Below are 25,649 nucleotides of genomic sequence, written 5' to 3'. Positions count from 1 at the left end.
AAAACCTTGAAAAAAAAAAACAAAAAAAACCAAAAAACTGTGAACCATCCAAATTAAGCCTTCCAACTCTCCAAACACGTGAGGACTGCATGTTGTTATCTCAAGAGTTAGCAGTTGGCCTTGTCCTTAGCTCTACAAGGACCAGTGATTTCGCCCACTAGATTACGAGGATTCCTGGGAGTCGGTGCCTCTTTGTCCCACAGCTGGGAACAAAGTACTGTGAACCTCAACCCAAATTATCCGAGTCGTTACTAAGCTGGAAGGTTCTCAGACCGCCACCCCCAGGGTAAGTGAATCACGATCTCTGGAGAGAGGCCTCAGAATTTGCAGGTTTAACAAGCTCCCCCAAGTGAGGCTGGGTATAAAGCAACGTTCCAAAGTCACAAAGATGTTGGCGAGGCGAGACTGGCCCGCACCCGAGACCCAGGAAAGTTCCTGAAAGGCAAGACTCAGGTCCATGGTGGTAGGGGCGGGGGTGGGACAAGACGCGAAAGGGGAGCTCTACGGGACGTCCCTTTCACGACAAACATCGCCAGTTGTGCCACATCCCTCACGCCGCCAACGGGGTGGCAACCTGTCCGCTGGGCCATCCCCGCCACGAGACCCCTGGCCCGGGGCTTCCGACGCAATCGACCCTGGCTGGCACGCGTCGCGGTGCCTGTGGGCACAGAGCGGAAGCGGCGAGCGTGGTTCCGCTGCCAGCACCCAATATGGCGGCCCCAGCGTCGCCACCGCGGGAAACACATGCTCTGTGTCCCGCCTCGGCCCCTCAGGTCTCCCTGGACTTTTGCAAGTCACCGTGGGAAACTTCAGGGCGGGGGAGTAGACTCCGCGCTCCCGCAGCGATACCGTCTCTGGCCCCCTGCCCCAGGCCCTTATCCCCCGGCTGAGGAATGCGCTGGAAGCGCTCAGCCTGCACACTTTGCTCCGCCACCAGCCTGTAATACCTCGGGCGGCCGACGCACCGCGGAGGGGCCAGAATGCCGGGCGACAGGGCCTTCGCCCCACTTATTGGTGAGCCCACGCCGCGGGGCGGGCCTGTGCGCCCACTGGGCTGTGGGCCATGTCAGTCTTGGGAAATCGGGAAAGGAAGGAGGAGGCACACTCAGCCATTGGGCCCCTCTGGCTGTCAATCAAAATGACATCCGGCGTCGGCCTCAGTCCCGGCTCGCTGATTGGAGCAACCTGGTCCTAGGAAGGACGCGAAGGGCGGGCTTCCGAGGGAGGTGGGAGGAGGGGGCGGGGAGGGAAGCGGAGGCTGGGGAGCTCTAGGCCGGCCGGCGGTGGCGGCGGCAAGGCCGGGACTCGAGCTGAGGGCCTGCTGTGGCGGCAGCGGCGGACGCCGAGCTCTGCAGCGGGTACCAGGCACCTTCCTTTCCCCGACGGGGGGCGGCGCCGCTCCGCGGGGCCGAGGCCTATGGGGTGAAGGGCGGCGGGGTGGAGCCCAGGGGCAGGAGGCAGGAGGCGGGAGGCGGGAACGGGCGGGCGAGTAGGTTCGCGTCGGCCCGGGCCCTGGGCCTGGCAGGGAGGGGCCGCCGGGCCGTGGAGAAAGGCAGCTCCGGGGTGGGTTGGGCCGGGGAGGGCTGAGGGCGCGAGAAGGCGTGGTGTGAGGCCCAGGCCGGGAGCGGGGTGGGGCCATCGGGACGGAGGGCGGGGTGGGGTTTGGCTGTGAGGGTGGGTCAAGGCCGGCCGAGTAGCACTTGTTCGCTGTTGCCCCAGAAGGCTAGAAGCCGAGGCGCCGACAGCGGGCATGGCGACTTGGTCCCAGCCGGACTCGGGTATCCGGGGCGGGGTGGGACCGGGCTCAGACCTGAGGCCTCTGGCTTTACTCCGTCTTTAAGGGGCCTTGTCCGGTTTCTCGAACTTAATTGTCTCTTGGGAGGTTTTAGTAATAAATTGCGTGAGAACGGGAGGGTCGTGTAAGCAGGGATTCTGGGTCGCAGTTGCGTTTACTTTAACCAAATAAGGTGTCTGTGTGTCCGTCCGTCCGTCCGTGTGTCCCTCTTCCCCTTTAGACGAAGTTGGTAGGTGGGTCACAACAGTGAAGAGGAGAATTATGTCTCCGTTTTATGAGGTTAATGGAAGCTCAAAAGTAGAGATCAGAAACTGAAAGGCAGATTTACTCCCTCCCCACTTGGCTATCCGCGCTGAGAACTTGGCCTTATCCTCCTGCTGTGGCTCAGAAGGTCATATGAATGAAAATAAAACCTGCCTATTGCAAATTCTGGGTGGAATAATCCTCCTGCCTCAACCCCCCCACCCCCCCAAGGCCCTATCAGCCTCCCTTCCCCCTTTTAATGTGAGAGCTAGGAAAGAGAAATCAGATTTTAAAGTTGGGAAAACAAAAGGCATTATTTTGCGGAGTTAGGTGCCCTGGATGTTGTTCTCATGTCCTTTTACACTCTTCTCCCATTATAGTCCCTCCCTTCCCTTTAGAACTGGAAGGCACAGGGATTGTAGGCAGTTTTCTCTTGGGAGATGGAGGATACAACTTTTCTTTAAGATAGGAAATGGACTTCTCATGCTAAAAATAGAAGCTGGGTAGTGTGGGGATGGGGTGGGGGAGGGTCGGTAAATCAGACAAGTGCAAAATATTTTGGATGCCCCAGGCATTATCTGCTTATCCAAAACAAGCTACCTTTTAGGGTATTACAAATTTGGTATCCAGAGACAGGGATCCTTCCTGAGCAATATTTTCCTTTCCTAGTTGTTCTACCTGTAACATATTTTTAGTTTTTCTTTCCCTGGGAGTAGAGTAATGGAATTATTTTTCAATAAAATATAAAAGTGGCACTTGAATGTGTTTCCTGCCTACTGCCTTAATCTTGGTGTGAAAGTTTTGGAATCTTATCTTGTTGCTCTTGTGATTCCCATTTCAGGTTTCTCTGGAAACCCCCCTGGTAAGTGTGGAGGAGGCGGGACACTCTGACCCAAGACAAAAGGCCTGTAGCTCCAGCCAAAGAAAATAAACCTTAGAGAGAAGGAAAAAAAAAAAAAAATCCATCAGCTGTTCCTGAGAACAGCCTGCAGTGGAATCTACAGAGAGGACAACTGATGTGAGTGAGGAAGTGACTGTATGTGGACTGTGGAGACAGTAAGTCACGTGGGCCCCGAGGGCCTGGACTGGGTTAGCAACAGTTGTACATGCAGAGGTGAGGTGCCGAGAAGGGAAAAGTGAATGTGGTCTGGAGTGTGGCCTTGGCTTCACGGGGTGTGCTTTCCTCTGAGGCTGTCTGGGAGCTCAGCCCCTGTGTTCTGCCAGGGTGGGCTACAGGGTTTGGCACTGAGGAGGGTAACTTGCTGGCTGGAGCACCAGAGCAGTGGCCTTGATTTGTGTTTGAAGATTTAAAAACCAAAAAGCATAAACATTCTGGTCCTTCAGCAATGCTTTCTCTGAAGAAATACTTAACGGAAGGACTCCTCCAGTTCACCATTCTGCTGAGTTTGATTGGGGTGCGGGTGGACGTGGATACTTACCTGACCTCACAGCTTCCCCCGCTCCGGGAGATCATCCTGGGGCCCAGTTCTGCCTATACTCAGACCCAGTTCCACAACCTGAGGAATACCTTGGATGGCTATGGTATCCACCCCAAGAGCATAGACCTGGACAATTACTTCACGGCCCGGCGGCTCCTCAGTCAGGTGAGGGCGCTGGACAGGTTCCAGGTGCCGACCACTGAGGTAAACGCCTGGCTGGTCCACCGGGATCCAGAGGGGTCTGTCTCTGGCAGCCAGCCCAGCTCAGGCCTCACCCTCGAGAGTTCCAGTGGCCTCCAAGATGTGACAGGCCCAGACAACGGGGTGCGAGAAAGCGAAACGGAGCAGGGATTCAGTGAAGATTTGGAGGATTTGGGAGCTGTAGCCCCTCCAGTCAGTGGAGACCTAACCAAAGAGGTTAGTGACCACACGTCGGGGTGGGTGAGAGGGGTTTGGGGTTTCGGGGGTGGGGGGTGGGCCGATCCTAAAGGAGTAAGGTCATAGTACTAACCCTGTGAAGAACTACAGTGTTTTGGGAGGGGAAGGGATCTCAGGCATTGTTCTTTGACAGGAATGAGCTAAATTGTCGGACCAGGACTGGGGGCTGGGAGCATTTCCTTGTGGTGAACCATTGACCCACCTCTAAATGTACTGTCAGGACAGTGGGAGGTTCCTAGAACATGCCAGCGTGTTTACTGCTTGGATTTCAACAGGATTGTTGGAGGCACGGGGTGGGGGAGGGCATCGTGTTGTGATGGGCTTTGATGCGGTGTGTATCTGTTGCTAAGACACAAATACTTGGTGGACTCTTGCCTTGTACCTCCCCCACATCAAAACACACATGCATATCCTGAAGTTCTCCTCCTTTGTGGTCAGGCCTGTTGTTGTAAGGTCCTTGATAAGTCGGCTCTCCTGGGCCTGAGCCAAGGGGTAGATTTACAGAGTGATTATTGGCCAGGAGAGGGCCAAGGCTCCCATTCCTTGCTAAGGCCTGCAGGGAGTAGGGAGGAGAGGGCTGGGAGCTAGAAGAGAAACTGCATTCTGCTGCCTAAGTCGGCTGGCTTTGAGCTGTCAGAGATGTTTAGCTCCTGACACGTGGCTGACACACTGTTCTGGGCAGAAAGTGAGGGACTTGTCTTTAACGATGTGAATGGCTCCTGCTGCTCCCACCTCACCAACATGATAAAACCACCTTGAGCTCCGTGTTTAGCCCAGACTTGCCACTTAGCCTTGGGAGCTTGAGAAAACGCCTGCTACATTCTCCTGGCCATGAAAGGAAGGGAAGGCTGGCTTGCACTGCACTGGGTTTTCAAGAGCTGAGGCCTGGGGATGGGGGTGGATATGTAAAAGTTTTACAGGTGCTACAGATCTTGGTTCTTTTTCTGCCCGCCAGTCAGACCAGGTTTTGTCTCCTGTCCTGCATGTGAGCCTGTTCCTGACCCCCTTTGGATGTCAGTGGCTGTCAAAGCTTGTGGCTTCCCCTGGGCCAGTAGTCTTCAACTTGGGGCGATTTTGCCCGTCCAGGGGATAATAATGGCAATGTCATATTGTCAGAGACAGTTTTGGGTGTCACAGCTGGAAGAGGTACAATTGGCATCTATGGGGAGAAGCCAGGGATGCTGCTAAACTTACTAAAAAGCATAGGATAGCCCCCAAAGGTCAGATTGATCTGGCCCCAGACATCAGTAGTGCCAGCGTTGCTCTATGCTCAGCTGGCTCATACTTGATCTGCTTTGAGAGAGACTAGAATTATTTGAGCATGGGAGCTGTGAGCATTCCTTACCTTGCAGTGCCTCATTTCTCAGATTCTTCCAGTGCCACTGGGAACTGTACCTTTTTTCTGCTTCCTCTGTTCTTTTCTGTCAAATGGGCTTCAGAGTTGGCACAGTGGTCTGAAGAAGTATGCTTCCCAGCCGCCTCTTCCATCCTTCTGCCCTGATGGAGCTCCCCAAGGGGTGGGCGTGTAACTGGGCTTGCTCCTGGGAACTCTGCAGGGGAAGCTTCCTGTTCCCCTTGGGAGCTCTCCTGGGCTGGAATGGGGTGGGCTGGGCTGGGCTGTCTGGCTGTAAGTGGATGGTTTGGGGCAGAATGGGATGAGACTTTGGCCCTGCTTACTTCCATTCCTTGGCTTCAGGAAGGTTGTGCTGTCCCTGACCCCAGGCCTTCTCTGCTCCCTTTGGGGTTGGGGGTGGGTCAGCATTAGGGCCCTAGGCTGGGTGTGGGGGAAGGGAGGATTATTACGTGTCCAGAACAACATTTCCTCAGCAACTCCAGGATAAAAATACCCAGGTCCCGAGCATGTGACAGGCACTGCTGGAGCTGGTATTCTCCCCCGGGGTGGCAGCCTCCCCCCACCCCTGCTGCCAGGCCGGTTCCATGGACAGCCGTGGCCCAGGCCCTTGTCAGGGATAGGATTCCCCTCGAGGTTGGCACTCCGCCCAGAGCAGGGGATGGCTTGTGTACAACTCTTTCCCAGCGAGGAGCAGTCTGTGACCAAGGAGAACATACTGTCCCTGACCTGACCTTAGGCTCAAGGGGTGCAGCAGTGAGGATGGAAGCTGGAACTGTGATCCTGATTCTGTTGGTGGCATTTTTCTTGCTTTGGAGATGTGGGCCAGGGCTCTGGCAGAGAAGCTCTTGAACAGAGCTGTGGCAGAGGGGGAGCGTGGCACACGTGTGTGGCCAGGATGGTGCGGAGCACCCGGCTCTTTCGATGTGAGCCTCAGGCTCGTGTCTCCCTTGTCTTGCCTGGGGCGAGGCCTGGTCAGCGCTGTGACATCTCAGCAGCGTGGAGAGGGCTTTCCTTCCTCCTCTCCTCTGGCCTTTGGTAGGGGGACAGACCCCCCCCCCCCCCCCCGGCTCCCAGCAGGCCTGGGTGCACCGGGTCCTAGCCCAGCCTAGCTTGTGGTCCTTGGGCTTCAGGACGACTGGCCACAGCCCTTCTGAGGAACAGGAAAACTCCTTTCACTTCTAGGGAAGAACTAGATTCCCCGAGAAGCTGCGGGAGTGGTTTCTGCCCAGTCCTGAGTGGGCTGGGGAAGCAGGATGCGACAGGAGGGAGAGTGGCACCCCTTCCCCCCCAGGGCTCTCTCACTGCGCCACCCCGGCTGGCTGACTGGGCTGGGTGGGGCTGCCCGCCCCTGGGTGCGTCTCCTTGAGGAGACGGAGGCGGCCCAGGGATGGGCTGGTTCCTTGCGGCAGCTTCTCCAGCTGCCCTGGTGCAGAGATTGGCTCCCGGCTGCAGCTAGGTAACAGGCGGTGGGAGGGGATTGGCTCCTTCCGCATCTCCAGCGGAGACTTGGGGGAGGAGATTGGCTCTCGTCGCAGCCTAGGTAACGACAGTGGGAGGGGATTGGCTCTTTCCGCAGCCCAGCTGCTGACCTGGGGGAGGGGATTGGCTCTCCGCAGCCTCAGCAGTGACCTGCGGGGTGGGAGGGGGAGGGGATTGGCTCCTTGCTGCAGCCTAGGTAACAAGTTTGGGGGGCGTGGGGAGGGGGAGAGAGGGAGGAGCGGGCGGCTAGGCCCTGGAGGGAGCTTGCTCTCCTCTGCAGCTTGAGCACGGAGCATGGGGTGGGAGTCCCATCTCACTGCAGCCTCTGCGGTGAGCTCAGGGTGGGGGCTGCCGGGTGCCTGAGTGGAACTGGGGTTGTGAGGTGGGAGGGGGCTGCTCGAGGATGGAGAAAGGGGGCTGGGCTGGGCCGCCCAGGCAGCAGCACGGGCGGGGCACCCTCCTCGGGCCCCTTGGAGCTAGCAAGGGGCCACCCTTCCAGCCTGGTGTGCTCCCTGCAAGCCAAGAGCTCCTTGCAGCCCCCTGTCCGGCTTCCCGGCACCAGCTGCCCTGGGGCTCATCTCGCAGACCATGACCCGCCTGGACCGCAGCTCTCACAGTGGTGGGGGCCATGCCAAAGGGAGCCGGCCCCTTAACTCTTTGCTGGCTGGTCACCGGGTGGCCCAGCCCCCCTCTGCTCCTGGGTCCAGGGCTTCTGTTCAGGTTGGTGTATGTGGGGAGAGTAAAGGGAGAGGTACACCTGGGAGGTCTTACGATCTGGGAGGGTTCCGGTGGGAAAGGGATACCTGGGTAGGGCTGGGGAGGTGGGTCTTGTGTAAGGATATTGCTTTCTGGAAAGTGCTTTTTTAACCTCTGAGTGGAAGGCAAGAGTTCAGGGTTTCTTTAGCCACAGGAGATGGCATGTGTAGGAAGCCCAAATGGCTCTTATTTATTGGGGCTCGATGCTGGTGGCACTGGGGATGGCAATTGGTGCAGGAACTGATCAGGAGCCACCAGGTTACAGTGGGAAGGAGGCATTTAGGTGCCTATGGTGGCAGTTGTGGCTGAGTGGTGATGGGGCCCATGTCCTTGAGTGGGTTGACTGACGGAGCATCCGTGAGTCCTGGGGTGTGGTGAGGAAGGGAGTGAGAGTGCTGGTGTGAAGGGACACCAGGGGCCGGCCTTGGCAGGGGTGGGGTGCCCAGTGAGGATCATCTGACTGCCCGAGGCTCTCCTGGGACAGAGGCAGCTTGCTGGGATCAGCTGAGAGTGGGAGTTCTGGAAGGGATGGATCTTGAGGTGAGCCTGGGCTTTAAGAGTTGTGGGTGTCCGGCCTTACTCCTGCCTCAGCCAGGGAAGGGGGAATGGCTGTAGGAAGGGCTGGAGGCAGCCCATCGTTGTCATTGGTTGCAGCAGGTGGTTGCAAATGCAGGGATTTTCCTCTCTGGCCCACCCCACCTCTTTATGCAAATGAAATGGCACCATAGTCTGATGCAAGCCTGGCCATCTCAGAGCAATTCTGCATGACAGTTCGCCCTTGCGTGGCCTGGCCAGCATCGTACAAGCCCAAGTGTGAAGGGATTCCCATTTCCAGAATGAGAAGTATCTCCTGCTTCCCCCTTCTTTCTTGTGGAGCGGTGAGGGTGGCCCTGCCTTTTGGCCTGGCTGTACCTCTGGTGCTAAGCCCACAGGCTTGTGTGGGGTTGGTCATGCTGGTAATTTTTGCTAGCTCTTGGGGTTTTTTGGTTGTTTTTTTGTTTTGTTTTTGGAGGCTGGTATCTGGAAATGGATGAATGAAGCCTTGTTGGTACGAAGGGGATGGGGCTGGGAGAGCTGCCCCCCAACTCCCAGGACTAATCGGAGTGATGCTAGGAAAGACCCCTGGATCCGAGAGCTAAAGTCACCGTGATTTGTCTTTCAGGACATAGATCTGATTGACATCCTTTGGCGACAGGATATTGACCTGGGGGCTGGGCGTGAGATTTTTGACTATAGTCATCGCCAGAAGGAGCAGGATGTGGATAAGGACCTGCGAGATGGAGCGGAGCAGGAGGACACCTGGTCAGGCGAGGGTGCAGAAGCTCTGGCGCGAAACCTGCTAGTGGATGGAGAAACTGGGGAGAGCTTCCCTGCACAGGTACGCCCATCTCTGCCCACTTCTAGAGACTTCTTAAAGATGGCAGGTTCTGTCTGTGGAATGAACCCGAATGTATCTTTTGGGTTGGGGTCTCCAAGTCACTTGCGCTGAGGAAGGGGGAGTGGATGAGCAGCAGAGAAGCAGAGGAACCAGGCCTTGGTCACCAACAGCACAGAGGAGGCAAAGCACCCAGCAGCTTCCTGTTTGTATCAGGACTCTTCCCCTCTCCCTCTGTTCTTTCCTGGAGTCGGAGACTCAGGGCCAGCCATCAGCCCGGGAACAGAGGGAGAGTGGAGGCTTGTAGCCACTGCGGCCCTCCTTCAGCTCCCCGCCCTGGAAAGGCTGGGGATAAGGCTTTGGCCCGCAGGTGGCCAGGGCCCGGGGCAGTCAGACTTACAGTTGCTGTTGCCACAGGTGCCTGGTGGGGAGGACCAGACGGCCCTGTCCCTGGAAGAGTGCCTTAGGCTGCTGGAGGCCACCTGCCCCTTTGGGGAGAATGCTGAGGTGAGCAGGGCTCCAGGGAGAGCCCACTGAGCCAGCAGGGCAGCCTGCACGCCGTGTGTCCGTTTGCGGCTGCCTGAGGGGACAGCTCCTGCTGCCGGCCTGGTCCTGGCTGCGGGGGTAAATTCAGAGGAAGGAAGAGACAGAACCGGAGGTGGTAGTCTCTGGGAGGAGTGCATTCGGTGGTCTTGCCTTCTCCTTGCTGAAGCCTCTGTGTTTTGCCCTAGTTTCCAGCAGACATTTCCAGCATAACAGAAGCAGTGCCTAGTGAGAGTGAGCCCCCCGGTCTTCAAAACAACCTCTTGTCTCCTCTCCTGACGGGGACAGAGTCGCCATTTGATTTGGAGCAGCAGTGGCAAGATCTCATGTCCATTATGGAAATGCAGGTAGGATTACAAGAACAGGGCACAGGGTTCTCAGATGAGGGGTGCGGGGTGGGGGGTGGGTTTGGGTGTTCACATTCAGTTGCTGTTTCACCTCTGGGAAAAGAAAGTAACACTTCTCTGTCTAATCCATAGGAAAGTGGGGACACTGAGAGGTAATTGTTTGGGTGTCTCCTTAGGGTAGGGGGTGCAGTCAGGAGTGGGGTTTGGGTTAAAACCCCAGGGTTGAGGCTTTGAAAGCAGGACTGGCCCATAGGGATGCCTTCATCCTTCCTTTTAGGTAGATAATCACTTGACTGAAGGCTTCCAGGTTTTATTAGCATTAAAAAAAAAACAAACTGGACATTCATGTGGTGCTTTTATAGCCGGTGCCAGCTTTCCTGACCCTCACAGTTATCTAGTCAGCCCTTTGTTATTTTAGAGGGGAGGAAATTGAAACTCAGAGAGGTTAAGTGATGTGTCTGTGGTCACACAGCAAGTGGTGCAGCTAGGTTTTCTCACTCCAGGGCTGGGTGTTTCCTTCTTCCTCCAAGGAAGGGAGGATCAGGAGCCAGTCAGCTGTGCATTGAGGTGGGGTCCACAGGGAGTACTCATCTCTACCAGGCCTAGTTGGGCTAATGGACCAAGAAGGGCCAGGAGTTAACCCTGGGCTCTGGATTCCAGTCTCTTGCCTGTCCGCCCGCACAGCTGTGCCAGTGTCAGGTGCCTGCTGGTGTGAGCCCCCAGCCACGCCGAGGGAGGGAGTCTGCTCAGAGTGAACTGTGACGCTCTTCTCCCCTCCCAGGCCATGGAAGTGAACACTTCAACAAATGAGATCCTGTACAATGCCCCTCCTGGAGACCCCTTGAGCACCAACTATAGCCTTGCCCCCAACACTCCCATCAATCAGAATGTCAGCCTGCATCAGGCGTCCCTGGGGGGCTGCAGCCAGGACTTCTCACTCTTCAGTCCCGAGGCGGAGAGCCTGCCTGTGGCCAGCGGCTCCACGCTGCTCCCGCTGCTCCCCAGCAATTCCACCAGCCTCAACTCCAGCTTTGGCTCCACCAACCTGGCGGGGCTCTTCTTTCCACCCCAGCTCAACGGCACAGCCAATGACACGGCAGGCCCCGAGTTGCCTGACCCTCTGGGGGGCCTGTTAGACGAAGCCATGCTGGACGAGATAAGCCTGATGGACCTGGCCATCGAAGAGGGCTTTAACCCTGTGCAGGCCTCCCAGCTTGAAGAAGAGTTTGACTCTGACTCAGGCCTCTCCTTGGACTCTAGCCATAGCCCTTCCTCCCTGAGCAGCTCTGAAGGCAGCTCTTCTTCCTCTTCCTCCTCGTCCTCTTCCTCCTCCTCGTCCTCCTCGTCCTCCTCTTCCTCTGCTTCTTCCTCAGCTTCTTCCTCCTTTTCTGAGGAAGGTGCTGTTGGCTACAGCTCTGACTCTGAGACCCTGGATCTAGAAGAGGCTGAGGGCGCTGTGGGTTACCAGCCTGAGTATTCCAAGTTCTGCCGCATGAGCTACCAGGATCCGTCTCAGCTCTCCTGCCTGCCCTATTTGGAGCACGTGGGCCACAACCACACGTACAACATGGCGCCCAGTGCCCTCGACTCTGCTGACCTGCCACCACCCAGCGGCCTCAAGAAAGGCAGCAAGGAGAAGCAGGCTGACTTCCTAGACAAGCAGATGAGCCGGGACGAGCATCGAGCCCGAGCCATGAAGATCCCCTTCACCAATGACAAAATCATCAACCTGCCAGTGGAGGAGTTCAATGAGCTGCTGTCCAAATACCAGCTGAGCGAGGCCCAGCTCAGCCTCATCCGTGACATCCGGCGCCGGGGCAAAAACAAGATGGCTGCACAGAACTGCCGCAAGCGCAAGCTGGACACCATCCTGAACCTGGAGCGGGATGTGGAGGACCTGCAGCGTGATAAAGCCCGGCTGCTGCGGGAGAAGGTGGAGTTCCTCCGGTCCTTGCGGCAGATGAAGCAGAAGGTCCAGAGCCTGTACCAGGAGGTGTTTGGGCGGCTGCGGGATGAGAATGGGCGGCCCTACTCGCCCAGTCAGTATGCACTCCAGTATGCTGGGGACGGCAGTGTCCTCCTCATTCCCCGCACCTTGGCCGACCAGCAGGCCCGGAGGCAGGAGAGGAAGCCAAAGGACCGAAGAAAGTGAGCCTGGGGAGGAAAGGGGGGTTGACGCTCACCGGGATGGAAACTGGAGAAGGGCTGGGCCTGGACCTGGACCTACAGAGGGGACTTGAATGCCTTCTTATCCAATAGATCTTCTCAGATGGGATAAACTGCGGGTCAGTGGACAGGAAGAGGAGGGCGCAGGCGCTGTCTGGCTCAGCTTCCCCTAGTGGGGGTGGGGCAGGGCGGAAGTGGCCAGACCACTTGGGTGGACAGGGTCCTCACCCCTACTGTTTCCTTTGCGGGAAGGGGTGGTGCTGGCATTGCTGGAGGCCGACCAAGGGGAAGGGGGGGGCTTGTGAGAGGAAAGTCATAGAAAGTCTCATTCCTGGAAGGAAACAAGGAAGGAACAAAGGAAGGGGGATAAAAAAAAAACCCAAAAAAATCAAAGCGGGAAGAAAATCAAAGGGCAGGTTAAGGTTGGGTCTGGCCAGGATACCAGACAGAAGGTTTGTGGTGGGACTACGCCCTCTGCTCGAGTAAACCCCACTTCATCCCAGGGGAGGGTGGAACACAAGGTGGGATCTGGGAGGAGCTTTCAGTTTCTGCCCTGTAGTGGTTCGAAGGGGAGCTCTTGGATATGTCCTGTAACATTCTCATTTGGAGGGGAGCCGCTGGGACCCAACACTGGCTTGGGAGGGCTAGGGCCAAAGAGTTAGAGGGAACAGGTCACGAGGCCCCGAGGCCCCCGTGCCGTGTGGCAGCAGCCCCAACACCAAGCATGTCCCTCACTGCCCTGCCACTCCATCTCCCTCTGTGCCCAGTATCCCCCTGAGCTGAGGCACCCACGTTTCCATCAGAGCCTGCATGCCAATGCTGTTCTCTTCCCGCCCGAGTGCCCCTCACCCCTCCCCGCTGCCTGGAGCTCTTCTGCTGCTGGGGTGCTGGTATTGCCTCCCTAGAGCTGAGCCTGTAGCCTCCTGGGGGCTGCTCTGAGGCAGGGGGATGATGTGGAGAAGCCAGGCAGTATTTAGCACAACACTGGGGAGTGACCCATCCCTCAGGCCTCCCCTGCCAACAACCGGGCATGTCACTGGAAGACAAAAAAACCACAACACCCAGCAACAAAAACAAACTAGTCCTTTTAGAATTTCTTGCGCTTTGATTTTTTTAGGGCTTGAGCCCTGTTTCACTTATAGGGTCTAGAATGCTTGTGTTGAGTAAAAAGGAGATACCCCAATATTCAAAGCTGCTAAATGTTCTCTTTGCCATAAAGACTCCGTGTAACTGTGTGAACACTTGGGATTTTTCTCCTCTGTCCCGAGGTCTCTGTCTGCTTTTTTTTGTTTGTTTTTTGTTTCTTTCTAGAAGAATGAGAAGTGCATGTAATGGGGGCTGAGGGCACCTACCCCCCAGGCTCTCGGCCACAGGCTGCTTCTCCCCACCCCCAGTTCAGCAAAGGCCCTGGGCAGGACTTCCTGGGGGAGGCAGAGAGGGGAGCGCCAAGGTGGCCAGATGGTTCCAGGACCACAGTGTCTTTATTTTTAACTGTTTGCCACTGCTGCCCCCACCCTTGCCTGGCTCTGGAGTACAGTCACCCCCAGACTAGCAGGAGTGAGTTGTGGGGGGAGAAGTACTGATTCTCCTCCATACTGGGGGGGCGGGGGGGCGGCTAACTGAGCAGTAGGAATGGAAGGCATGAGCCTGGGAAGTGCTTTTATAAATTATTTTCCTTGTAGATTTTATTTTTAATTTATCTCTGACCTGCCAGGGAGAGGGGAGAGAGAGAGAGAGAGAAAGAGATGCTGTGAGCACATGACAAAATAAAATAAAATAAAATGGATGATTCATTCTCAAGTGTAGTTTTTCCCTACTTTGAATTTAAATTGAGTAAAGAAAGATCCCAGGAGGGGAGGACTGGCCATTGTGTGGCTAAGGCAGAGCTTGCAGGGGAAGGTGGGTGGAGAACTGGGGAGGTTGACAGTGAGGAATTTAGAAAGACTTAAGTACCTTCCAGGCAGGTTGTTGGTACCTTCCAGGCAGGTTGTTGGTACCTTCCAGGCAGGTTGTTGGTACCTCTTCACAGGGTTCCCTAGCTGAATCCTCCCTCTGGAGAATTTTGGCCTTTCTCCTAGGACTAGGCTAGGTGGAGGGGCTGTCACCTGGGCCAGCTCCTTGTAGGTCCACCTGTGAGAAAGTGCATTTTTAAGCTTCAGCATGCTGTCACTTCTGGTGACCCCACTTACCAAAGGGTACAGAGCATCAGAGAGTAATACCAATGACGGACTGAAAACCTGAGAAATCTATGAGCCTGACCCATGCCAAGCACTTGAGTGTAACAGCAGGACCACAAAATTAGAGAAGCAGGAAGTTAGACTCCAGGGTTTAAGGCATCACAAAACCTCCCCAAGTGAGGTCAACAGAATCTGTTCTTCAGAAAACCTGCTTTAACATCAAAGCCTTAAGAAGAGCTGGATGCTTCCAGGTGCTGGGTGCTTGATGGAACTGCCACCACATCCTGGGGTAGGTGGCTAGCAAATGCCAGAGGAATGAATACTCACTCACCTGGCAGCCTGTACAATTTCCTGGATGAGGTTTAGGACCAGAAGCTGTGATCCCCATAATGGAACCCATGATCTGGAACTCCTGTGTGCCACAGGGTGACCTTAGCCCAGTAGTCCTTTAGTGGTGCTACCAGAGTATCCCAAGGTATGGAATAGAATTCTGGGAATAACATCAATTTATTTGTTTGAATTTACACTGGCTCTTAAACCCCCAGCTGGTTGGAAAGCGTCCTCAAACAAGTTCTTTCCTAATTAGGAATTAGCTAATGTCTATAAGCCAGATAAAACCAAGATTCTTGAAAATAAGAGACTAAAAAATTAAATTTGAAAAACTTTAATTCAAGCTGATAAAAAATACAAATTATTAGAGGAGTAAATTGAGATAAGTAAAATTCAGAGTTGTTTTGTATCCCTTCTAGAAAAGTGTGTATTTTTGCCTAGGTATACAATTAGACTGTAGCTTTTATCTTATTTTGCAATTTTAACCGAACACATTCAAATTTTTTTTTTTTTTTTCAAAATTTCTTAAGAGAGAAAAAAAATCTTCTCTCACCCTGTTAGCGCTGCCCCTGGTCTGAGAAAGTCCATGTTTGTCATCCCTCCCCCACGTCCCCTTATGTAGAGATGTACAGTTGTGTCTAGGATCCCGCTGATCAGCTGGGGCTTTGCGCCAAGTTGGTCAGCACTTGCTGCGGGGTTGACCTCTTTTTGCCGCTGGCAGGTGGAGTGGGTGCTCCAGCTTCAAGGCTTTTTCTGGCAGGAAGAAGACAGGAGGACTCAAGTAAGGCCTGTCAAAGAGCAGCTACACCTTAGACGAGTGAGAAGAGGTATCTAAGCTCAGGAGGGAGATTAGCTAGCCTCAGGGCTTAACGGAGGACCAGACCTCAAGGTGACCTGCTTGGGTGGGGGCGGAAACCTGGCTCTGTTTCCACTTTGGCAGTACTAGTCTCCATTCAAACCGATTTCTCCCCACATCCTAATTCACATAAGCATTTGGAAGTAGACCTGTTGTTTCAACCTCTGCCCTGCACAGATCTCACCAGTGAGGCTGGGGGCAATATTTCAGTGTCAATAAAAATAGAAGAAAAAAAAAAAAATCTAGAACTGAGGGGAGTGATCTAAAAAATGCTAAGTGTCACCAAGACCTGGCCTCCATGCCCTGACTAGGGAAAGCCGAACAGCACCCAGTTGGCCAGTGAGTGGGAAGTCCTTTTCACAGAGCCCTGGCTTCCTCAGGCAGCCCTCAGCCCTTTTCCAACCCCAGCTACTGACCAGACCTTGCTGCTTTTCAAGTTTGGCAAATAGGTGGAAAAACAAGTGCCTCAGAGAAAAAATAACATCCCCACCACCTTCACGTCTCCTACCTCATCCAGTAGGTACCGACCTAGAGCCACAGCCTCAGCTCCAACTAACTAGTTTTATGGCACTCCAGGCAAGAAGTCCACTTCCTTACTGGCACTACCACATTAGGAGCACAGGAACCAGATCAGTGGCAGGCTCTGGAAGTCCGTTTCCCAACCAGGTGTGGAAATTCTCTAGCAAAACCCATGTGCTTCATTATCATAAGTGGTTAAGCCTTGTTTTCTTATCACTGATCCATCTGGGACATGAAAAGGACTCATAGACCTTCAGTTTGTCATTTTGTCAGTCTAATAAGAACCTTTCACCTTTCCCAGAGGCCAGCCATCCTCCTTGCCTCTAGTCCTGAACTCTATAGTACAAAAGGAGCAGGTGAGGGACTCAATATATGTGGAACTTAGCACCTAATGTGAGTTCTAGTCCCTGTTCTGTCCAGGACTTTGAAAGTTCAGGTCAGCCTCAATTAGTTGAGACACAGAATCTGGTGCACAAATTGTCTGAAGGAGTGAGTCTGAGACCCCACAAAAGAGGTGAGTTTTCCAAATCAGTTGGATATAAACACTTGTCTTCTGAGTACACAGATTATAAAAGTCTTAAAAGCTGGTTCTCTTCCAGTCTAACTGCAGAATGGAGACTGAGTGTACAGTATTTGTGACTTAAGTCCAGATGCTATTCCAACCAAGGAAACAACCTAGTTTACACTTGGGGGGAGGCAGAAAAAAGGCCAAGGAGTTGATGCTCTGCCTTTTGTTGTAAACATATTTAATGAGGCTAATTAGGTTGTCTTAAAACCTTCCAGTTCTCAGCTAGGGGCTGAAGCACTACTTTAAACAATGGGCCAGTGCCCCACAGCTGGGCCCCAAAGTTGCCCAGTCTGACCTGAGGCTATGCAAACAATAAATGGTAGGTTTGGTCAAAGTCAAACTTTGGTCAAAGTCAAACTAGGATTTCAAATCCTTGTGGAGTAAACAGTGGCTCTGGTACTATCGCAAACCACCAAGGTTACAATGCAGATCCAGATGTGTGACTATTTTAACACAAGCTATTTAATATAAGCAACAATTACAGAACCAAATCATCAATACATATATATTGTAAACTTAGTGTTTCAGCCTGGCCTCAATGTCCTGCTGCCTCGCTGGCCTAAGGTGAAAAAACCAAAATACCCCAAAGCCTCAGAAACAGAATACTTGCTCTACCTGCCCCCACGGAGCATGGCCAATTAGGTTTTCCATCCCAGTGCAAGATGGTTTTATTTTGAATTTCAAGATGATTTTATTTTCAAATTTCAATTTGCTTTCAATATTCAGCAATTTATTCAGTAGGAAGCTCCCAAGGTGAAGGTCAATTAAAGTTATCCATAGAAGAGGGATGAGCAATAGTGAACACATTGGTTAGAATAGCAGTAATTTCTGCTATCAATGCTGGACAGTCAAACCAAGGTGACATGCAGATCAGACTGAGGATTGTCTAAGGAATTTTAAGCTCCACCACCAAGCTTCCATAGCCACACACGGGGATACCCAGATGCCTCTGCCTGACTGCTTCCTACTGCAGAAAGGCAAGATGAAGCCAAGATGCCCTCCGTTCCTAAAGCTGAATGCTGGTCTGGTAGTGATATCTGTATTTCAATCATATGCAAGAGGAGAGGAAACACCGAGCCTGGACTTAATTTAGTCCTATCTGCTCAGTTTTAAACAAGGAGATCTTCACAAAAAGACCCAATTTGCACGTCAGATTAATACTAGTACCAGAGAAACTGATCAGGTTAATTTGATCTCAAACAGAACCTGGGTCCATACATAGTTTAGGATCTGGAGCCACTGTAGAAAATTTGGATTTCAGAGTTCCAGTTTTTGGAGTAGCAATTTCCTCTCACTTTCTCGGTGATGGAAATAGTGACGATAACACACATTCCCACTGCCACAGGCCACAAAGATGTCCTGAGAAAACATGGCCAAACACCAAATGGCCATGTTAAAATCAAATTGAGCTGAGTTGGAATGAGTTCTGGAATATAAAATGATATCTGAAAATAAGTTTTAAAAAAGCTCAACTATTAAAAATTATTTATAATCAGTAGGCCAATCTTCCAGATGACACTGAAAAGCAGAAATAATTATTCCTGAGCACTGCTGGTTGACAGAATGTCTCTGTGGTCATTTACTGTACTAGCTTGAAACTCAACTGAAGACAGTGGAGGACACCTCAGGTGGTGATGCGGTCACCAGATTAGCAAGCTCTTCTTTTGAAACAGCAACTAAGAATCACCTGTCTCCTCTTCAACTCCGGGGTGAGGAGTCTACGATGACGCAGCTCCACTGAAGCCATCCAACTCTTGCTCTTGTGCTGCCTGAAGAAATGCTCTCCGAATACCTTCTGAAACAGACGGAAGCTTTGTTGTGCCTCTGTATCTTTTATTTCCAACATTTCTGCATGCATTTGTGGCTTCAACAAGCACTTGAAAAAATTTTATACTGAAACCCTTAATCTAGACATGTGACAGTTGGCTTTCAAAGATAACAAAATTGTGAAAATCTATCCTCGCTTCAGTTTTCATCGCATGCATTATCAATTTCAGGATCTTCCCTGGGGGAAGACTGATAGCGTTTTATGAGGGTTCAGGATGCCAGAAAGGACAATGAAGTAGGTTCCAAAGGTTAAGACTGAAGCTGAATGGCAGTCCATTCTTGACACACAGCAAGGCTGAAGGTTAATTTCAGTGCCTCTAATGATGCAGAACAGAACCAGCACATCTCTGCCTGCCACACCCTAACTCTCTCAAATAGCTACTGAGACCTCAGCTGCTGTCAACCACAAGGACACAGCTAGAAAGGCCTCCTCAGCTCCATTTTACCTCATCTTCCCAAACTCTTAGGAGGCTTTTTTTTTTTTAAAGATCTTGTTTTTAGGTAATCTCTATACTTAATACAGAGCTCAAACTCACAACCTCAAGATCAAGAATCGCACGCTCTGCTGACTGAGCCAGCCTGTCAGCCCAGAAGGCTTTTTGAAAAAAAATACTTATGCATCAGTTTATTTGGAACAAATGCTGTGTACTAGTGAGCAGAGCGGATTTGATCTTGGTGGAAATCCCATATTCCCTTTTAATAAATAACAAGAGCCTAGTCCCATTTTGGCTCTGGACATTAAGAAAGTAGATAACATTTTAAGTCAGTGATCAAATATTAGATCAGTTCCTGAAAATTTTGGAGTTGACTATTAGCTGAAGTGACACAAGTCTACAAAATACATAAGCCAAGAACTAAACCTAACTCAAAACCCATGTTTCTGGGGCACCTGGGTGGCTCAGTGGTTGAGCATCTGCCTTTGGCTCAGGTTGTGATCCTGGGGTCCTGGGATCGAGTCCCACATTAGGCTCCCCATAGGGAGCCTCCTTCTCCCTCAGCCTACGTCTCTGCCTCTCTGAGTCTCTCATGAATAAAAACAAACATAACTCAAAAAACCTATTATTAAAAAAACAAACTGACAGCAACAACAAACAAACACGTTTCCAAACATATCATGGTTTGGAAGTGCTAGCAGGTCAGAGTGCTAAATTAAATTTGAGCAAAAAATGAATGAATGAATGAATGAATAAATAAGCAAACTTTGAGCAATATGAAGGCAGAATGATGTGACAAGTTTTATAATCTCTATAGCAATTATAGACGTTCAATAAATATTTACTACATAATGAGACCACTCAAAGATTCAGGCCAGGCATTAGATTTTCAAACCTACAGTGTTCAAGAAATTAAACCTTCCTTGGGATGCCTGAGTGGCTCAGCGGTTGAGCGTCTGCCTTCAGCTAGGATCGTGATCCTGGAGTCCTGGGATCGAGTCCCACATCGGGCTCCCTGCATGGAGCCTGCTTCTCCCTCTGCCTCTGTCTCTCTCTGTCTCATGAACAAATATAAATAAAATCTTAAAAAAAAAAATTAAAAAAAAAAATCAAACCGTCCAACTGTAGAAGTTGTTTCCTTATAAGCTGAACCAAAAGGTAATCAAAGGCAGGGAGGGTTTTTGGTAATACTTAATCAAGACAGAAATCAAGGATTATAAATCTATAGTTTTATTAAGACAAAACTGACAAATGTGGTATGAAGTTTACATTTAAACAAAGTTTTCACAGAAACCTAACACATGCCTAAAAAGATTTTACAATGGAGTTCTAGAATGCAGGTCTAGACGATGTCAAGAACTGATGGATCTCATGATTCAAGACAGCATTTTGGGTATTAGTTCTTAGGATTAAAAAATTTTTTTGTTTTGTTTTGTGTTTTAAAGTGAACCACTGCCCCAGTATGAAAGTTTAATCTTCTCCTGAGACCAGGGCTTTTGAAGTCATTCAACTCTTGAAGTGATTCAATGAACTTGTGCTGTCAGTGATTGAACCCTGCCACCAATGATTTCAGGGTTCAAAGTTCAAATAATAGGCTCCAAGAGTTTTCCACCCTAAGAGCATGGGCCCTTGTCTTTCTCTACTCTCCCACCTTCTATACCACCCTCTTCTCCTCCCCAAATACCTCAGCCAGTGGCTTGGATGGATAAGCTGATGTTTAAAACTTCATAGTTGGAAAAGAAAGGGTCTTCTTACCAATTTCAAGAATTAGCACCTCTATGACAGAACAATCTGCCTATGTATACGCTCCAATAAGACTTTCCCTCTTCAACCAGTTTCCATCCCCAAAATGGCAGCTTTGGTAACTTATTAACTGGCTTAGTCCTTTGTTGGGAATAGCATTAAGCTCAGGCAGGGAACACCTTGGCTTTAAGTTTCAGGCATTCACAGCTTTTAAACAGTCTCTCACAGTCCTCATTTAGGTTGCCAATGACATTTTTTGAAAAGATAAAATATTCTGGACACAGAACCAAATCACCACAAGTTTGTTCTTTCCATTGTTTCACCATTTTCCCAATCAGGCCCCAAATTTTAACAAAAATGATCCTACCCATCTCCGTTCCTTCCCACCCCCAACCCTCCCACCCCCAAATGATACACCAGTAATAGCCAAAAACTACACACATGCTACGCTGTAAAAATGCAGAGTTAACACTATTGGGAAGAAGGCTGTGGGTTGTGGAGATGCACTTTGAAGATCTACAGTATCTTTTGCTCTCCCACACACCCATTCTGCAAGTTCTGTCCTTCATGGAAGGCCCTTTGCCTTTCTCAGCAAAGTACAGAATGGGTGGCCTTGCAATACTTCTCTTCCTTCCCCTCCACTGGGATGGGTGTGCAAACTACACAGCATGGAAAGGCTTTAAAGCACTTGGGCTGCTGTAGGGCACAGAAACGATACTGGCTCTTCAAAGGACATCTTCTCAAGCCACCTCTACGGTGTCAAGACGAGTAGAACTCCTTCCCTCCCCACTTGAAACCCACAGTCAGATGTGACAGGGGCAGGTACTCAGGACAGTTAATTCTTGTCATCTTTTTTGTCATCATCCTCCGAGGGGTAAGAATGCCACGTCAGCCTTTCCTCATAGAAGGATATGACCACCTGTGGGCACTTGACATTGGCTTCCTTGGCAGGGACTAGGTCAGCCTCATCAGAATTTTTCCTGCAGAACAAAGCAGAGAGACCCTGAGACCAGGTGCTAGTGGTCTCCTAACCTGGATTACACAAGGGATAGGGCGATAACATGGCCTACACAGCATTTAGTCAAGTGACATCCTCAGAGGTCTTCTGTTGAAAATCCTCTCTGGTATCTTTGTTAAGCTCAGTCACTTAACTCAATCTATCACATGTGAACCTCTGGCAAGGCCAGGAAAAAACAAAAACAAAAACAAACATGACTCTCAGATTCTTGGAGGGCAGAAGAAAGGCTACCATACTCATCCAAAAGCCAAGCTCCCAAGAGCCCATGGAGAGATCTTGGCTTTGTAGTAGAATTTTGGATAGTAATTGATTTTATACCAATAGTAAGATTTAATACCAATAATAAGATTTAATACCATTGGCTCTAGCCAATGCAGGTGGACACATTCTCATTGACTCATAATTACACTGTTTAACATTACCAAATGCCATGCTCACACAGATATTCCACAACTCCCAGGTGCTTTGAAATGGTGCTTCAACACTGGGAAGTAGAAAATAAGGGACTGTTACATAATTCTCTATATTTTCCTGAATTTTAAAAAATGGTCTCAAAATTTGAAAATCACATACATATTACAAAGGACTTAGGAGTAAGGTCACTAGGAATCTCCTAGATGAGAATAGCAGCATTAAGGCAGGTAGCAGTTATATGATGGGATCCAATGAGGCACCACCCAAAACTTCTAGAACTCAGAAACAGATAAACCAAAGCCAGAGAGCACAAGGAACCAGGGTTGACTAAACTGGTAAGGTATGTTTCTGAACAACAGACTGAAGAGAATGGGAGGGAAAAGGAGTCTAACAATATGGGAGCCTGAAGGAGGCTGCCCTTGTTGACAATTCAAACAATACTTTGAGGGAAGTTCAGTTATTTCATAACAAAGGAATATTTTCTATTTTGGTAATGGACAACTATTTCAACTCTTCCAGAAAATCATCTTAAAATGAACTAGGTTTTTCTAATCAACATCCAATCTTTTTATCTTAACTTGTAGAATTACATTCAGGTATAATCTTTAAAAATAGCAGTAATTCAACCAAAGAAGTGCAATCTTAAACAATATGGAGATAGTATAGTAACTCAGACTGATCACATGCAGACAGTGAAAATATATTCTAGTTGGATTGTAGCTCCTGGTATCAATCTCCCCCCACCACCCCAGATGCACACCTTAAAAATGAAAAATGAACTTTTCTCCTATAGGCTAGCAGTAAAGCAGCTAAAATGTCAGATTCAGTGAACATAGGAAACACAAAATAAGAAAACAAGAGTTTCACCTAATTGTGACATAAGCTTTCAGCAGTGTCAAAGTCAGGCCTCTCTGACCACCTTCTAAGCAAGAGGAATTAGTATAGACAGGAATTTAAGAGAAGATTCTAGACTGACAAAAGGACAAAATCCTTAAAATTCTGCCTTAACTGGTAAAGGCTTAGAATCATTCCCTCCTAATTTATATTTTAAGGACAATGTTTGAGACCTACCTGGGGGGGAAAAAGGCACAAACATTTTTCAACCAGCAAGAAAAAGAAAAGAAAGCCTTCCTTTTGGCAGAGAATAGGGATATTTTAGGGAATCTGGGGTTAATTAAAGTTCTTATCATTCTCAAGACAACTGTTTTCCTTAAGCTGTTTTGTGGAGTATTACTACCATTGGTATTCATACTTCTAATGGAAAAAAATAGCCTATTACTCTATGCTCTCAGTACAGTAAAGGGGACTTGCTGACCCCTACTGGCTGATCCTGGAATTACAGAATCTGCACAAATTGGAAAGGATCTAACAATCAAAGACAAAGGAAGAGCTACAGAAATTCTTAAATAACCCTGAGAAGTTAACAGAACTTCTGATCCTGGGGCCAGCCCAATTTTTATTAAGGAGGTTGTACAAGGGGAAGGTGGTTCAATCACATTTCATTCCCAACCCCTTCATTCACAGAAGTGAAATGTGATCCTTCCCTGTACCTTCTCCATCCTGGATTTTCTCCCACCTCCTAATAAATGGGGCAAAGATCTGAGAATCCTAAGGGCCCCTACCTGTAACTCATGAGTCCAGGCTGGCAGTCAGGCCGAGGGTCACTATCGAAGGACTATGCCATCTTAAAGATTTCACACTTGGGCGACTGGAATTTCGAAGATCCAGCTCTTTTCCTCTGGCATGGAACAGATGGGGAGAAGAAAAAAACCACCACACAGGGCCACCAGCAGACTCACCATTTCATCAGGAACATGAGTTCTCCACTGGAGTCTGTAGCTCCAATAATCCGCTCTGGTTCCAAACCCCGGGCAAAGCCTCGTGGCTTTTCTGACTGTAAAAATCAGATGGATGCAACAAATTTAATTATGTGGGACTGTTATCCAGACTAGAGTCACTCCTGCTCCTCTGATTAATATAATCACATTCTTGTCAGTATTTCATCAATACCTTGGCTCCAAGTCACAGGCCTTTATGCATCCTTCTGAGTGATTCTTCCATCAAGGTCTTGAGGTTTCCCCATATGTAAAAAGGGACATACATCTCAAGCAAAATAAATTTTCACAACAGTTTCTTCACCCTCAGAAGATAACTTACTTTAAGGTACTGAATAAATATAGAGCTAACACCTGTAATGATTACAACACTGAAAACTATCTATAGGAATGAATTTATTTGCACTCATTATTATTCTTGAAACTTGGATAAAGTAGGGCAGCCCGAGTGGCTCGGCAGTTTAGCGCCTGCCTTCGGCCCGGGGTGTGATCCTGGAGGCCCGGGATCGAGTCCCACATCAGGCTCCCTGCATGGATCCTGCTTCTCCCTCTGCCTGTGTCTCTGCCTCTCTCTCTCTGTGTGTCCCTCATGAATAAATAAATAAAATCTTAAAAAAAAAAAAAAAAAAAAAGGAAAGAAACTTGGATAAAGTATAGATTACATGGCTTCAGCAAAGTGAACCCCCAAACACTTTATAAGCATTAGCCTAAGATTCCAGAGGAAGGAGAGATGGGTGCTGAGGCCCAAGAAGCAGCAGAATAAAACTCCTTAAATTTAAAAATTAAAAGGCTTTTCAGCTTTGACAGCAGTAGGAATTCTGGGCTAGTAAAACTTGTTCTCCCCTTACCTCTTCTTTCTTCTTCTTTGGTTTGCTCTCTTCTCCCTTATCTTCAGAATCAGAGTCAGCTTTGCGTTTGCCTCCCTCTGATTTATCTGTCTCATGTGCTGTTTTCTGTGACTGTAGAAACTCGGCAATGAGATCAGGGCAATCCAGGTTCTCTTCTGGCTCCCACGTGTTATCCTCACTGAAACCAGAGGGCACAGTGAGTCACACTTTCCACTCAAAAGTTAGCACACTCATACTAAGGAGATGCACAGGATGACGAGAGCTGGTGTCCTTGGAAAAGAGGAGTTAATGATAATGAGTATCCAGATTTTGTCCAAGACCAAGAACTTGGTAACACTGAGATTTCTTGGGGCAGGGGGGTGGGCATCAGACTTTTTAATGTAAATTAAAAGCTTAGAAACTTGCCTTCTTCAAAGGAAAATTACTTTCTTTGCAAACTTGAATCAGTCTAAAGCTGCACATAAAACTGCTTCTCATAAATCACTGTCTTGCATTGTAGCACTTTGTACATGTGGACAGTTTTCCTCATTAGACTCTAAGCCATGAAGGCCAGGCCTGGGTCATACTACCCATCAGAGCACCCTAGGCCTTGCGCATTACTAGACTCCTGAGAAATAGTCAGTGACTAAATAGATAGATTTACCCAAGTTAATGAAACTTACTCTGAGAACCCCTTCCACTTTAGGAGGTACTCCACTTTGCCCTTTACCACTCGACGGTCAAGAACTTTTTCCACCACATATTCCTCTTCCTCCTCTTCTAGCACCTCCTCCACTTTCTTCTTGTTTTGTTTCTTCCCCATAGTGCCCGCCAGCTTTCTGGTCTAAAGGGTGACGCTGCTAAAGTGATAAAATAAAATAAAAAGGGCGTTAGGGCACATTTTTCTTGGTTAGGTGAATATTTGGATGGTTAGAAATCCAGGGACAGCTCTGACTTTAATGGTGTATGCTGCTTGTATTAGCTGTTCTGCCTATACAACTGCAGTATAAAATAAGGCTTTCTGATATATTAAGCTAGAAAGTTCATAAACAGTCCCAGCCAATTTCAACGCAAAACTTTATTCAGCTTCTTTATTGTTGTATCTCCACTTAAGAGTTTTATACCTATTCTAAGTTTAAAAAGTTCCCAATACCCCTCTTACTGTA

The 25,649-nt window shown here is 49.8% G+C and overlaps 2 protein-coding genes across 13 annotated transcripts in view; one reads left to right on the top strand and one right to left on the bottom strand.

Moving 5' to 3' along the window:
• The first annotated feature begins 1,210 nt into the window (after nt 1–1,210).
• NFE2L1 (NFE2 like bZIP transcription factor 1) lies at nt 1,211–13,735 on the top strand. 4 transcript variants are annotated; one of them, XM_077852937.1, is made up of 7 exons: nt 1,623–1,778; nt 2,880–3,094; nt 3,383–3,894; nt 8,667–8,882; nt 9,297–9,386; nt 9,611–9,769; nt 10,551–13,735. In XM_077852937.1, the coding sequence occupies exons 3-7, from the start codon at nt 3,385–3,387 to the stop codon at nt 11,919–11,921; spliced, it is 2,346 nt and encodes a 781-aa protein (XP_077709063.1). In that variant the 5' UTR covers nt 1,623–1,778; nt 2,880–3,094; nt 3,383–3,384; the 3' UTR covers nt 11,922–13,735. The 4 variants fall into 4 exon arrangements, with proteins under 4 accessions (XP_077709062.1, XP_077709063.1, XP_077709064.1 ...); XM_077852936.1 differs by lacking the exon at nt 1,623–1,778 and adding an exon at nt 1,211–1,358 and having other exon boundaries at nt 2,880–3,894; XM_077852938.1 differs by lacking the exon at nt 9,297–9,386 and having other exon boundaries at nt 2,880–3,894.
• CBX1 (chromobox 1) overlaps nt 12,474–25,649 on the bottom strand; it is a 27,951-nt gene continuing 14,775 nt past the window's right edge. For 4 of the 9 annotated variants that reach the window (XM_077852945.1, XM_077852944.1, XM_077852943.1 and 1 more), the window contains 4 exons: nt 25,167–25,343; nt 24,505–24,682; nt 23,621–23,715; nt 19,861–21,369 (listed from right to left, as the gene is read on the bottom strand). In XM_077852945.1, coding sequence (XP_077709071.1) covers nt 21,225–21,369; nt 23,621–23,715; nt 24,505–24,682; nt 25,167–25,306 — 558 coding nt within the window. In that variant the 5' untranslated portion in view covers nt 25,307–25,343 and the 3' untranslated portion in view covers nt 19,861–21,224. Of the gene's footprint in view, nt 18,178–19,860; nt 21,393–21,829; nt 21,892–23,620; nt 23,716–24,504; nt 24,683–25,166; nt 25,344–25,649 lie in introns of those variants that run through there. The other 5 variants (XM_077852947.1, XM_077852948.1, XM_077852949.1 and 2 more) reach the window with 5 other exon arrangements.

Source organism: Canis aureus, chromosome 16 (genome assembly GCF_053574225.1).
Source record: "Canis aureus isolate CA01 chromosome 16, VMU_Caureus_v.1.0, whole genome shotgun sequence".
Taxonomy (NCBI): Eukaryota; Metazoa; Chordata; class Mammalia; order Carnivora; family Canidae; genus Canis; species Canis aureus.
The sequence above is the reverse complement of the archived record's forward strand: the minus strand, read 5'-3'. Positions and strand labels throughout refer to the sequence as shown.

Bases quoted from the DNA above. Each gene is read 5' to 3' on its own strand.
- NFE2L1 (XM_077852936.1), top strand. From the start codon at position 3,385: ATGCTTTCTCTGAAGAAATACTTAACGGAAGGACTCCTCCAGTTCACC. The intron at 8,883-9,296 runs GTACGCCCATCT...CTGTTGCCACAG, and splicing joins GGGAGAGCTTCCCTGCACAG to GTGCCTGGTGGGGAGGACCA. The intron at 9,770-10,550 runs GTAGGATTACAA...CTCCCCTCCCAG, and splicing joins TGTCCATTATGGAAATGCAG to GCCATGGAAGTGAACACTTC.